Source organism: Dendrobium catenatum, unplaced genomic scaffold (genome assembly GCF_001605985.2).
Source record: "Dendrobium catenatum unplaced genomic scaffold, ASM160598v2 fragScaff_scaffold_772, whole genome shotgun sequence".
NCBI classification, from domain to species: Eukaryota; Viridiplantae; Streptophyta; class Magnoliopsida; order Asparagales; family Orchidaceae; genus Dendrobium; species Dendrobium catenatum.
This window is the reverse complement of record NW_021319234.1, coordinates 201,838-216,660: the sequence shown is the minus strand read 5'-3', so window position 1 is coordinate 216,660 and position 14,823 is coordinate 201,838. Positions and strand designations below refer to the sequence as shown.

The following is a 14,823-nucleotide window of genomic DNA, read 5'->3' as shown; positions in this document are numbered from 1 at the left end:
ATATATATATATATATATATATATATATATAAACATTAAAGCATTTAATATTAAATAAGCTAGCTTTGGGCTTTTAATATTAAATATTAGAGCATTCAGGTTTGCCCTTTCATATTTTTATTATTGTAGAAATGACAGGTCCAGCTGGGTGGGAAAATAAAAACCTTTCGCCTCCTCAAAACTCGCTCAAAACTAGACGGGAAATCCAGGTAGGAAAATCAAAACCGGGCGAGAAAAAGTGGAAGAGCGGCTCGAACTAGTTTAGAATGAAATAAATCGAGCTCAAGTTCGAGTTCGAGCTCGCTTTCAGACTGACGAGCAGAGCTCAATTGTGCCAAAACTCAACTCGACTCGACTTGTTTACACCCCTAGTTAGCAATTCTATAGGATACCTAGTTTTAAATGATTCTAAGAGTAGAAGAAATTATTTATTATGCTACATAAGATTGTCAAAAATAAATAGGAAAAAAAAAAAACATAGGAAAACAGTCCTTTGAGTTGTCTTCAACTTGGCTTATGTTAATGGGTGGGGTTCCATTATGTGAGATGTTGGAGGCCCTTGTCAAAAGATTTACGTTTCATTTGGCACAATTTTCTTACTGTTTTCTACAATAACTTCTGATACAAAAACTTCTTGAAATCAATGCCCAAAAACTATCCGAAACGAAAACTTAATAGTTGCCCTAAAAAAACTTTTTTACTATTGATATGAACATTTACTATCATTACCATTAGTATTACTACTGTATCATCATCATCATCATCATTCTTCTTTAATGATATATTTTTTTTACAACTCTTTTTGATCAATAGCATAAAACTGATGATAAATCTAATAAAATATTCCTAAGGAAAAGAACTACAACAAAACTATCCAATTGATCAAACATACCTGAGGCCATGATTTGCATAATCTCAAATATCATGTATTCACTATATGAAATCTGAAGGTCAAATAAATTATATATAGCTGAAAAAATATGAACAAAATTTTACTTAGATTTTTCACTACAACAACAACAACAATATCAAGCCTTTGTACCACTACGTGGGGTCAGCTACATGAATCATTTTTCTCTATTGTGTTATGTTAAAAATCAAATTCTTGTTTAAATCTAATTTAGTAACATCAGCTACAGACTGGGACCTATTGAAGATGAAGAGGCATCATTGAAGCAACTACTGGTCAAGCTAGAAGGAACCCTAAGTCCAACTGCCTGGCCAACTACTGACAGCCATGAAACCAAGTAATTAGCAGGATAAGGGTTTCCATGTAGAGCACCACCAATAAGCAACTTCATCCACTCACTTGTTCCACATGGGTGCAACATGTACCAAGGTTGATGCAAATAGGGGTGCTCCTGTAAGGTGCCAGGAGGCTATAGCTAAGGGCGGGAATGAAGGAATATAAATAATAGAAAATTTTTCAAAATAGTCCCCAAATTATTCGTGTATGGTTAATTTAGTCACAGAGTATCACATTGCTCCAATTTAGTCCCTTCACTATACTAAATTGATCTAAAATAATCCCTTATGTTGTAATTGTAATATAAAATTGATCAGTTTAGTCCCTTGACTTAACCAATTTAGCCCCGAAGGGACCATTTGGAATCAATTTTGTATGATCAAGGAACTATATTGGAGCAACATTAGACTTTGGGACTAAAACGATTATAAATGAATAATCAGGTGACTATTTTGAAATTTAACCCAATAACAGAAAAATCCCAAAGTAGTCCCAAACTATAGAATAAATATTACTTTTTGGTTATATTGGAGATAGATTCTTTAAAATAAAAAATTATGCAAATGATTCTTCTTAGGCTTCGTTTGGGACGACTTTATTACTACTTCTTAAAGCAGCTTTTTAGTACAACAAATAAAACTTTTATACTAGAAAGTTGTCTTAAGAAGCAATAAGAAAGCTGTCCCAAATGAAGCCTTAATGTTAGACGTTTACTTTTAATTGATGTTCAGTATTTCTAGTTGGAAAGTAAAAGCCAAAAAATCATGGAGGGAAGAAAGAAGATTGAAATACCTCGAATGTAATGAATGTCCATTTTGATTCCCGTATAAGTTTCAGTGAGTATTCAGGCAGGTCTTCTTGGATGTCGTCCAAGGCTAGAGGTTGTCCATCTACATAAATTAGAAAGCATGGATTTTCAAACTTGATATAAAGCACTTGAAGTTTAGAAGAAACAATTGAAAAAACATGTACCATATTTGTGTCCATGGAAATAAAGAACTGGATTCCTGTAAGAAAAGCTGTATATGATATGAAAGTCATAGGCGTGAATCACACTGCTGGGAACCTGAACCTGGGAGGAAAAAAATTAAGTATTGCATGAATGCTTATAGAAACATCTTCAGGATACAAGCACGAAGTAGTTTGGTATGTGATTGAAGTGAGAAATAGTGAAGGAATCCAGTTGTTTAGGTGGATTTGAAAACTGGATCTGAATACAAAACACCATCTAAAGCATCAATGTATATCAATCAATAAGACGCTACAATAAGAAAAGGGAACACAATTGGAACAATAACAACAACAACAACAACAATTCTTTGACCCGCTACGTGGGGTCGGCTACATGAATCCTTTTTCTCCATTGTGTCCTCTTAAAAGTCAAATTCTCGTTTAAATCTAATACAAAAAGATCATTTCTAATATTTTATAATCAAATCTTTTTAGGTCTACCTCTACCTTTCTTAATATAAGTCAAATTTAATACATATACTTTCCTAACCGGGTCATCAGAAACCGTCGTTTTATGTGACCAAATCATCTAAGGCAACTCTCTCTAATCTTATCTTCCACTGGAGCTACTCCAACCTTTTCACGTATATGCTTACTTCGTATCCTGTTTCTAAGGGTAAATCCACTCATCCACCTAAGCATCCACATCTCTACAACACTTAACTTAGTATTATGCTTCTCTTTTAATGGTCAATATTCTGCACCATAAAGTATTGCAGGTCTCACTATCATCTTATAGAATTTTTCCTTAAGTTTGAGGGAGACTTTTCTATCACACACATCGTTGCAGAGTCCCAAGTCTAGGATGAGAAAAGTGGAGGGTTGTGTTAGGTAGTCGACAGCCAGCGTAAAATTTGTCGAATAAACATGACATGAATCTTTTAATACAATTGGAACAATATAGAAAATAATTTACAAGAATGGAGAACCGAGCATAGGGCTTCCTATTTAAGGTTGAAGCCACTGCTCCAGGCATTTATGGCTGTACTATAAGGAAAACAGTAGACCTAACAGATGTGAAAGTTGAACGTTCCAGTGACAGCAACATACCACAGTGGCACTATCTACTGTCTGTTCTTCTTGAAAGAGGTCTTGACTGCTCACAAGTTCCTAAAGACAATTGTTTTTATAGGTCAAGTCGAACATTTTTATATACCCCAGCTACTTATTTCCATCAGAATATCAAGATATGATGTCAGTTGCAAACCTTGCTTGACTTAACATGGAATACATTCTCAAGAGAAAGGTAGCCTTCCTGCTAAAAAGAATTATTAATAATGAGAGACAAAGAAAACATAGATAGATAATTGGGCTAAAAGCAGCGGAGGTGGTTAAAATATCACCGACATTACATGAAATACCAGTAGGTATCCTTTTAAAAGGTATCCAAGTCCAATTTGGAAGAGATGTATTTGCACTCTGCCATAGTTCACAAAGTGACTTTGCGGCAACATAAAAATCATCTGCGGAGAGAGATCCATCACATATACTCTGGTCACCCATTTGCAGTCCAGCGCCTGCTTAAAATTAAAGCGTAGCCAGATTCAGTCAAGAAGGTTCCTCATGCAAGACGTGGAAATTATGACAGCACAGCCATAACAGGTCATATGGCTTGTATTTCCTGAAGAAATCGCCATCCCAAATTACAGCAAAAACAAAAATTCAACTCTTCATGCTACAAAGATGTAAGCCATTGTACAATATTTTCCCTCAGGGTTGTTTCATAATATTGCAGATTGTCTTAGTATCTAAAAATTTTAATACAAACCTAAAGTGCAATGTAAAAAATAATGCAACAAATAGAGCAAAATTTCAAAGAAAATAAACTCTTAGACAAAAACAACTCCTAACCATCAAAACCCTAAAAAGAAAGGTGGAATCTAATTCAGCAGAAAGATCCATGCCTTTTTTTTTTGGGTACTAGAAATTAACGAGAATAATTAATGATACAAAAGTAATATACATGTTAGAAACATTACAAAATCAAAAGAAATATAGATTATAGCAAATACAGTAAAACATGATCTCACCTTCAAGCGAAAATAGCATAGAAAAAGAAGAAGAAAGATCAGAAAAAAATGAAAAATACGGTAAAGAAGTAACCTAAAAAAAATCTCTCACAATGTTACCTGGAGATGGGTCTCTACCAAAGTTCTTCAATTCTCAAATTTGATTAATATTAAAATTCTGAAAGAAAAAAGACATCTTACACATGCATAGGAAAATTTATTAAGCCATAGATACATTTTTTGAAGCCTCAGAACCTTAGTTATAAACACAAAATAGAAACAAACAAAACCCAAGAAAGCATCCGTTAAAAGGGAGAAATCTACTTCAACAAAAATTGATTGCTTTGTCTACCGCTGATGCTTAATATGTCGCCGCATGGAGTTATGCAACCCTAGTGCAATTAGCCTGGCCTAAAACCCATACAACATTCACAGACCAAACACATTGAGATCCTTCATCACTTTATTCAAAAAAACCTATCTTAAGGTAATGAGATATTGAATTCATTGGCACTGGTCATCAACTAGCAAACATCTTCATATAAATTCTACCTGATCTGGAATGCATTATCCAGGTGCTTGAAATTTATATTGGCTAATATAAAATATTTATATAATTATGCAGTTTAAAACCATTACCTAGAAATTGATTAATCTTACATATGATTTACAATCATATCTACAATCCACCTCTTAGGTATAGATTTTGTATGTGATCTATGAATCCCACATATGAACAAACTCTCGAAATTTTCCTATATTAATAACCTAACCATACTTAAAATGATTCAAAACTCGAACGAGATCATGCATATGATCACCAATCGTACACGTCATTGACAATTTGTAACCAATATGGAAAAGTTATATAGCCTTTTGGAGACGTTTAAACCTATATGGTTGTGAATATTTGACTGGTACGAGGTTGGTTTTGCTTCATATATACTACAGATTTCACTCTCTCTCAATCAACAAAATTTTGATTGTTGCTTGTTTGATTGTTTTCTCAACTTTTTGAGATGTCAGAAGAAAGAAAAATAATTATATATTTTTGAATTTTTTAATATCATATCAATGCACCTTCTTTACTATAAACTCTTCTTTTATTAATGAAAATCTGCAATTTTACAAATGCCATTATTTATATATCACATATTCTGAAGGAGAACTTAATTCACCAATGCAATTTATCAACATATGTTTTCCATTGTCAAAAAAGGGAAAATTTACTAACTACTATGAGGCTAAACAACTTTATTACTAGATTTGATTTTAAAAAATTACATCAATTTTAGAGAACTAATTTGATTTTATACCAAGAAGATCAACTATGAAAGTAATTACAACAATCAAGACAATTAATGGAGACGAATATAGAACAAATAAAAAATCTTAATATATTTTTATCCCAAATCAACGGAACATATAATCAAATAGTTTCTCCAGCTGCTCACTATCCTCCCATATTCTACGTTCATCTCAATTAAACAATCAAAAGACAACATCAAAGAACCATTTGAGTTAAACATATAAACTGGGGAAGCATTGACGACAATTGGGAATAGGATGGTTCACCTGTGGCTGCGGTGGGGCTACCACGGCAATGGAGGTCGGCGACAACGTCGAACAGAGAGGATCTACCGGAGAAGCTTGCAATGGCTGCGGAAGAGGAGAGATTGGAGAGGCGAAGAGGAGATGGGCGGGCGCCGGGCGGTAAAGACGAGCGGAGACCAAGACAGCCAACCCGGAGAAGGTAAAGACTATAAAGAGAAAGCGGTCTCACTTAGGTTTTGGGAGATTTACCAAAATGCAACAAAATTTTTAATTATTTATATATCCTAACATTTAAATTTCTATATTTATTTATATTTTACTATACACTTTAAATCATAACAAAAAAAAACTAAATTTTATATATTATTTTTATAGAAATTGCTCTCTTTATACATATTTTATATATTTTTCTTCTATTTAGCATTCTTAAATATCATAGCAATTTGAATTTAACTAATTTTTTTGTATTATGTTAATTTAAATTTATCCTTTAAATTACAACTTTAAAGAACTTTAGTTTAATAAATTATTTGTTAATTTAAATGAAGCTTCTTATAAATTAAAGCTGAGAACTTCTAAAATCTCTACTTGAATTCACTCCTTTTCTATTCATAATTTAAATATTATTTAGACTTTATTATTCTTGTTCTAGAAATTTTAAAAATATTTAATAAATAAATTTGAACAATCAACTAAAAAATAATATGATTTCTCATATCTAAATAAGCAAAAATCCTTTCGCATGCATCTTCTTCACTCGACCCTCGCCCGCTAGTGTCTTTGACTGGTTTCAAATAGCTTTTCTGCCACTTACTAACGCAACTTTTTAGTACAAAAATTTCTTAAACCAAAATTTTTATACTAAAATATGCTAACTCGTTGAGCTAACCTCAACTTGACTAGTTAGCTCGCAAGTGAGATTGTTTAAAAAATATTAATATAAAATATACTTTAAAATATATTAAAATTGTAAAATTTCAAATATAAAACAATTAAAATTATATATCACTTTCTTATACCAATTTTTTTTATAATTTCAGTAAATCATAATTATTTTTCCCTCGCAATATCAAGTTAGCAATAAGTCAAGCTCAACTCAACTCATTTACAACTCAGCAACAAAAAAATAAAAATAAAAATAAAACCAAAACAATAGGATAAGTTGAAGTGACAGAAACTTTTTATTTACAAAATATTGTGGTCAAATGAACACAGAAATCTATTTGATTCAGAAAGAAAAGGCCAAAAGCAGCTTCCTTCTCTTACAAATCGCCATTTTCAGGATAGAAAGCTTGGTCAGGGCCTGTGGGGAAGGACGGAGGAGTTCCAGGAGGAATACAGGCAGCTCCCTTCTCTCCAGCATATCTGCATAAGCTTTCTGCTTCCATTAAAATTTCGTCAAGATCTATTTTTCCACTGAGCTCGTTAACGAACTTCAGAAGCGTATCGAAGTCCATGCGCTCTGTGTAGATTTGCCTGCGGTATTTTTTCAGGATGGCGACGCAGATGTATAAGTGGAAATGTTCTGAAATGTAGTGGGTCCATAATACCTCCCACAGGCACAGTAACTTTTGGTACTCAAATTCCCTGAAAAGAGGAGAACCACATGATCTGGATTGAGTAAATGGGAATTGATATTAACAGTTTTATAATGGATGAAAACTTGGAACATTTGGGCTTCGTTTGGAACGGCTTTCTTACTGCTTGTTAAAGCAGATTTCTAATACAAAAGTTTTATTTTTTGTACTAAAAAGCTGCTTTAAGAAGCTGTAACTTTTTTGTTTTTTTTTTTTTCAGTGGGAGGTATCATAATAAAATCGAGATTTACTATCTTAAGTTCCATTCAAGATTGTATTAGTTGTGAGCCTGCAAAATGTTGATGGTAGGCTGAAAATGATTTTGGTGGTCTTTCTTATGATTGAGAATGTGATGTTTTTTTTTTTAATGTTTTGATCCCAGGTCATGAAATAGGGGGGGGTTAAGATAGAAGGAGAGACACCTACGGCTTTCTCCAATCGAACGTCAAATATGTGTATGGCGTCGTTCGGACAACTTGGTAGGGTAGGCCCAAGCCAGAGGGGGCGCATACCCTTGATGCCCCCGGACATCGAACAATGCTAAGTCACTGGTGTGAGTGTGTATATATATATGAAACTGGCAAAGCAGCTGAACAGTGCCAAAACTTAGAAGGAAGTTAATCACACTAATAATTGAGCTAATATGATGCTTACCGTTTAAATTGAATGAGAATCCAACGAAAACAGTAGTAGTAATTTGAGCAATCTGCTTGAACAAAGTAATCATGCAATGGGCGATCAAGAAGCTCCACCAACTGAAAAGGAGGAGAAATTTGAATGAAAGATAAAATAAAAAGAAGCCTCAGCACTTCAGCATTGTATTAACCTTACGCTTCATTTGGGACAGCTTTTTTACTGCTTCTTAAAGCAATTTTCTATTAAAAAAATAAATTTTTTGTACTAAAAAATTGTTTTAAGAATTAATAAAAAAATCGTCCCAAACGAAGTCTTAAACAAAAAACTGCTTATCACCAACACCGACTACAGCAATAAACAGACATAAAAGGATCACGCACCTCTTTCATTCAAAGGGATAAACAATTCAGGTAACTTCATATGATAAATTCAGCATCATAAGGCTAAATATATATTAATGAAACAGGCTTTAATTATTCAAAAAAAGGGATTGTTAGCATATTAATAGAGTAAAATTGGTGAAAGATCATATTTGAAGAAAATATTATTAGGGCTCTCTCTTTTATATCTGCATAAATATAAATATTCTTCTAATTATTTATTTTCTTATTGTATTCCACTTATTTGTCTATTTATAGGTATTCATTCTTAGTCAATAGAATATAATAACAACAACATCAAGCCCCTATCCCATATTCCCACTACATGGGATTCGGTCAATAGAATATATACTAAAATATTTCCTCTCAAAATGTTATCAAAGTATAGCTAAGCCCTAACCGCCATTCGCTCTTCACCACCAACCCCTCTCTTCCCTGGCATTTCTCTTCATGCAAACACAATCACACTCGCACAACATATGCCACATGTGACTATCCTCGCATGTCACTACCCTGATCATGCTGGTACATCTTGTCACACTCCTATGTGATGCAGGACTACAATGCTCTTAGTTGAATGCAAAAGAACTTGCACGATTTCTTGAATGAAACAATTAAGATTAAAACTTCTAGCAATCAAAACAATAAAAGAAAAACATGAGAGGGGTGACCCCACTTAGGCCAAGTCACATGCCAAACGCTTGGATTATCAAAATTTCTTAGAATTTCAATAGCATGCAAATTAAGTAACTTTCAACAAAATCCCTTCGTTAATAATGAGATTAGGAACATAGAAAGCTAACTCACTTCCTACGATTACTAAGCTTGGCAGAGATTGGGGAATAAGACCTTCATGAATCAAATCAAACCACAAGAGAGAGTTAAACTACGAAAATACAAGAGTAGGAAGATTGGAAGACCTTTGTCACGGTTTTGATATAATCCACCATTGAACGGCACCAAGTTGCTCCTCTATGGCTTCGGTGAGAGTATCTAGAATGCGCTCCACGTATTCCTCAACAGTGTTGTCGATTTCCGGATTGATGTCGAAGAAAGTGGAGTGGAGGATGTGAACGAAACCTTGCTCCGTCAATAGGCAATTCCGAAATCAAGATCGGGATCGTCCATGCATCGACCTTGTTGCGTTGAAGTGTTGTAGGAGGTGTTCCTTTTTCTGTCCTTACTGAATTTCCCTGAGAGAAAGGGTCTATTCCAAGAAACCAAGTAGGAGAAGGTAAGGGAAGGTGGCCGGCCAAGGGGAAAGGGCTTCGGGAATATTGGGTTCAGATTTTGGGGAAATAGGTTTAAAGTTTTGGAGAGGTTCTTAGAGGGAAAAGCTGGAAATTAATTTCCAAATCAAAATCTCTAGGTTTGGAAATAATTTAAATAGAATAAGGGGCAAGGGAGGGGGCGGGTAGGATAGGGCAGGATGTGGGGGATTTAATTCCAAAGAAAGAGACTTAATTTTGGAAAAAAAATAAAAGAAGTGGGGCCTTGGGAATTTCGGCCAAGAGAGAGGGGAGGGGGAGGTGTCTAAATGCAATGTATGTGGGAAGTTGAGTTAATTAATTAATTAATGGGGCTTTCCAAACTTAAGCAGTTTTAATTAGGAAAGTTTTGATTTTTCAACTTCTTTTGAATTTTGAAATCAAATACTTTCCAAATCAAAATAATATATTTTAGGAAAGGGGCAAGGGGTGTGGCCGGCGACTTGTGGGGAGTGGAGGTTGAACCGGCGGCTTGGAGTGGTGTGTGTGTGTGTGCGGGGGGGGCGACGGGTCAAGGGGCTCGGTGGGAGGATGGGCTTAGGTGGTCGGCGATTATGATACGAAGGGAAAAAGGGGAAAAGAGTTAGAGAAGAAGAACCAAAATCCCGACTTTCTCCAAGATTTGTGGGTGATCCGATTTCCCCCATCTAGGAATTTATCTTCCAAGCACTCTCAAGATCTCACAAGAGCTCAAGCAATGGAAAAAAAAATTATCATTTAATCATTAACATCAAAAGAGAACAATAGGGCTATATATATAGCCTCGTACAAAAGACTCAAGAAAATAAAAGACGACAATGCCCTCTGGGCTTACATACAACCTCCCTTAAGGGGTAAATGCGAAAATACTAATAAAACAAATACAACATAAAATAATAAAGAAATTACATAATACGACTCAGAAGTACATCGACTCAATCGTGGTCATAAATCGATGGCCACATCTCTGATAGTTTCCAAGCTCTGATTTCCCCATCACTATGACTTCCATTACTGTGCTTTCATGAGAAGCTACGACCTAATTTTCCATCTCAATGAATTCGAGTTACTCTTTGATTTTTTGTATCTATCCTCAAGGTGTTACGCATTCCGCCTCGACTTCTTTTAAAAAAAAAATAATAGTTTCAACCACATCATAAGGTTAAGAACCTGTTGTTTTCTTGTAACAAACTCCCTCCTGGTCTATATAGCAATCACATCAAGTTTTATAGATGGCAACCATTCGCTTGTGTCATCATTATTTGGATACTTAATAATCTAAAATACTCAATTGCATCCACTATCATATTTTAAAATTCAATTAAGATTTGATAATTTCTTTGTTTCACTTTTAGGAGATGATTTCTTTGTTTCACTTTTAGGAGATTAATATTTTTCAAGTCTGCAGTATCTAGCCCGAGTTCTTCTCTCTCAAGCTGCATATCCAATAATAATATAATACTTTGTATAACAAACGGACAAGTTAGCTCAATAACGCCCCCTTTCACAACTGACCCAATTGTTTGGCATTAGCAAAACAAAGTGTTTATGGTTTCCATATTTAAATTTGTTTGCATTCTTCCGTGCAAGGTGTGAAATATTAGTTAATGGTCAAATCTATGGAGCATAAGATTACCCTCTCCTAGATTCTTCACATCATGGAGCTCAACATCCCTAATCTTAAGCTCCCAATAAATCATATTTGGTAATTGCCTCTAGAGGTGGAGGGGAAAACATGGTCAGAGTGGATAGACTAACAATGAACATAGTTGTGGTTTGAAATATTTCCTACCATTGTTCTAATTGCAGGCATGCCAATCATCCTCCTAAATGATATTGGGAGAAATTTAGTTATCTCACCACTGTTCAACATGATTTCATATTCAATCTAATGTCGCCTAACACTAGGGGTGCAAACGATTCAAGCCGACTCGCGAGCTTGCTCAAATTTGACTCGTTAATGAGCTCATGAGTCGAGCTTATCAAGTGTCGAACTTATCGAGTTTCGAACTCGAGCAGATTTTGGAGCTCGTTGGATTATCGAGCTCGAGTTCGATCGAGATGAAGCTCGACTCGATTACTCGTTTAGTGTCTGGATTGCAGAAGGAGGAAGCACGGGAGTGATAGCGCGGGCACAGAAGCTCAGGCTACCGGGCGCGGTCGCGTGGAACCGCAGAAGCAGAAGCGAGATCAGAGCGGGAAGAGAGTCTTATACCTCGAGGGTTGCTCGTGAGCTCGCATCCATAGCCACAAGCTGAGCTCAAGCAGGCCATTTGAGCTTGAGTCAAGCTCGCGATCTGGCCAACAAGCCGAGCTCGAGTTAAGCATGACTCGAGCTCAACACGAATCATTTGCACCCCTACCTAACACTCTTGAGCCCTCCTTGTATGGATCAATTTCCATTTCTCATGAAGCATATGATTGACTATTTTAACAATCACAAACATCAAACTCTTATTCTCATGTTGTCTCTTCCTTTGTATCTATAGCAATTAATTCTATTTACATGTTTTGAGTTTTAAATTCATTTTTCTCTTCTCATATGATACATAATCACCGCCTATTTTCACCTATTCACAATTATTATCTACCACATGTCATTTTTGTTGATGGTTCCCCCTCTCTATTGCTAGAAATGGCTTTGTAAATCCCTTTAAACCCCTCTTTTAGATATTTATGTCTCACATTTTTCTATCAATTTATCATCTATTCAATGTCATACAAAAACTCATAATTGTTTAGTAACATTTTATGCCTCTCAACGTGCCTTTGAAAATCTCAACTAGAGGAAGTTGATTAATGGAGGTATCGAAGCCTACAATATATAATATTTAATTATTAATGTTCATTCTATCCTCTTTTACACCACTAGTTTATATCATTGGCATGATATAATGCACCGACATTTATCCTCAAAGAGGTAAGCAATTTCTCACACATATTGAAAATGACACACATTCAACACGCCTTCGACGTGTGTCTGATACATCGAAGATGTGTCTGGTTAAAAAAAATATTAAACACAAATTGGACATGGTTATCTGACACACATGTCTTAAATATTTAGTGAAAAAATGAATATAATTTCTTGTATTTCAATTTTTTATTCATTAAAAAATATAAACTAAATTTTTTTATTTTCCCTCCACAATCCCAAATCAATATCCCGCACTAAATGCCTCATTCCCCGAACATTCTCATTTTCATCTCCCCTCTCGATGTTAACATTCTCATTTTCATCTCCCCTCTCGACGTTTGACACACGACAACGACATCTAACTTTCGACGCTCTAATATTAATCATTTTAATCATAAATCCTAATTAAATGACTTATTATTTCACAATTATTCTCAATACTCTGCTTATTCAATTTCTATATACTATTTTAAGATATTAAAATTATAATACATGTCCAACCCGTATTTGTGATCTATATTTTCAATAATTGACATGTCTCGTATCAGTGTTGTATAGTGTTCGCATCGCTGTGTCCGCATCATGTCGTGTTCATGTATCATAGTTGGCATGGTTTTCTGTATAAGAACCAATGAGAATGTGGATGGAAATCATATGTCAATCATATAACATTCTGTACGACTGCACATCATGCCTCATGCAGTCATTGTGTTAAGGCAATTAGTTTGCCTTCTTTTACCAGAAATGACTTGGTTCCTAAGTGCTGGATAAGGCCATTAGGTCCACTATTACGTCCTTTGAGATGTTCTATTATGCAAGACATTATAGTAATTAGTAAGGGAAGAAAATGTGTGCATTTCAACCTTTATTTGAATCTTAAATAATTTGATTTACACGAAAACAAGACACAAGAATTGCTTGATGAGGATCCATAATGAATGTCCGTGTGGTAGGGAAAATAAGAAAAACATTTGATAAAGTCCTAGCCGGCAAGATTGCAGTGACCATCTGATGCGGACATCGGCACGAAGATCTGGCGCATCTATCACAGGAGGCGTCGTAAATCGACGGCTCTAATTTAAGTTGTCATTTATGAATTATTTTTTGTCTTTTAGTTTCTATTTTATGTTATTTTCTATTTTACCCCTAGGTTAATTTATTTGAGTGTTGTAGCCCAAGGGGCATTTTTGTAATTTTCTATTTTCTCATGTTATGGCCTATAAATAAGGGCCTTAAGCTATTGTAATGGGGGGTTGATTGATATGAAAAATTGTTTTCCACACTTTTGTTCTTCTTGTGAGAGAGCATTAGTGAGATTCCTATGAGAGGAATCGAAGTCTTCACCAGCCGCAGCATGGGTCCGGGCTCGTGATTTGAGATCCCTGGGAGAGAGAAATCGTATCACCCACCAACCTTGGAGACGGCCGGGTTCGTGGTTTTCTCGTTGTATTTTCGTCTTCCCTCGCCACCTTCCATCATTCGTCTTCGTCACATCCAACTCCACCAAATTTCCCCCAACCTCCTCCATACACCAAGCTCTACTAAAAATTCCCCATAGCCTCGGCCACCTCCATCCGTCCCCAATTGGCCGCCGGCCAAGACCCCATCCGCCGGGCCCATTTCCCTTAGTCCCCTTTAATTTATTTCTGAATTTGAATTGGAATTAATTGGGATTAATTTGAAATTCAAATTCATCCAAATTTGAATTCAAATTATTTCCTAATTTAGTTAATCTATTTTAGGAAAGTATTTGATGTAGATCCACTTTTGAATTTTAAATTCAAGAGGATTTAAATTGGGATTTATTTCCTAAATACAGAATCTAGCATTTAGGCAATAAACTCAAATCATCTCAAATCTCCTCATGCCTATTTCAGGAATTAAGAATTAAATTCCCACCCGTGTCTCCCTTCCTATATTTATTACCTGATTAAATATCTCTCAGGTTTTGAATAAGAAAACCTGAAGCTATTGTTTGGAAACAAACCCCATCAGTTACTCCTCTCCAAAGCAGCCGCTCCCCCCTCTTTCTCCCCCACGTTTCTCAGCCAATAATTAATTCAGTCGTTGTTAAATCTGATCCTCCTTCCTAAAACTGCAGCCAAGATAATTCAGCCGTTGCCCATGCAAACCCAGCCATCGTAAGCCTCATAACTACTATTTGGAAGATCAAACTGCTGTCCAGCAGTTTCGGCTGGATTCTTTTTGCTGTAGCAACATCAAAGAAGCCTCTCGCCTCTCTCTCT

At 35.3% G+C, this 14,823-nt stretch overlaps 2 protein-coding genes across 2 annotated transcripts in view; both read right to left on the bottom strand.

Moving 5' to 3' along the window:
- Positions 1-1,147: 1,147 nt before the first annotated feature.
- LOC110101749 (ubiquitin-like-conjugating enzyme ATG10) lies at positions 1,148-6,054 on the bottom strand (the record flags this gene model as incomplete). The annotated part of the gene is given in 7 exon segments (XM_028696565.1): positions 1,148-1,361; positions 2,039-2,136; positions 2,219-2,318; positions 3,308-3,367; positions 3,465-3,512; positions 3,605-3,774; positions 5,842-6,054. Coding segments are annotated over 6 exon segments (676 nt in total), but the record flags the coding sequence as incomplete, so codon positions are not given.
- An 899-nt stretch (positions 6,055-6,953) lies between these two features.
- LOC110101721 (TBC1 domain family member 15) overlaps positions 6,954-14,823 on the bottom strand; it is a 34,972-nt gene continuing 27,102 nt past the window's right edge. The window contains exons 14-15 of the mRNA XM_020829744.2: positions 8,052-8,152; positions 6,954-7,407 (exon numbers count right to left, since the gene is read on the bottom strand). Coding sequence (XP_020685403.1) covers positions 7,083-7,407; positions 8,052-8,152 — 426 coding nt within the window. The 3' untranslated portion in view covers positions 6,954-7,082. The remainder of the gene's footprint in view (positions 7,408-8,051; positions 8,153-14,823) is intronic.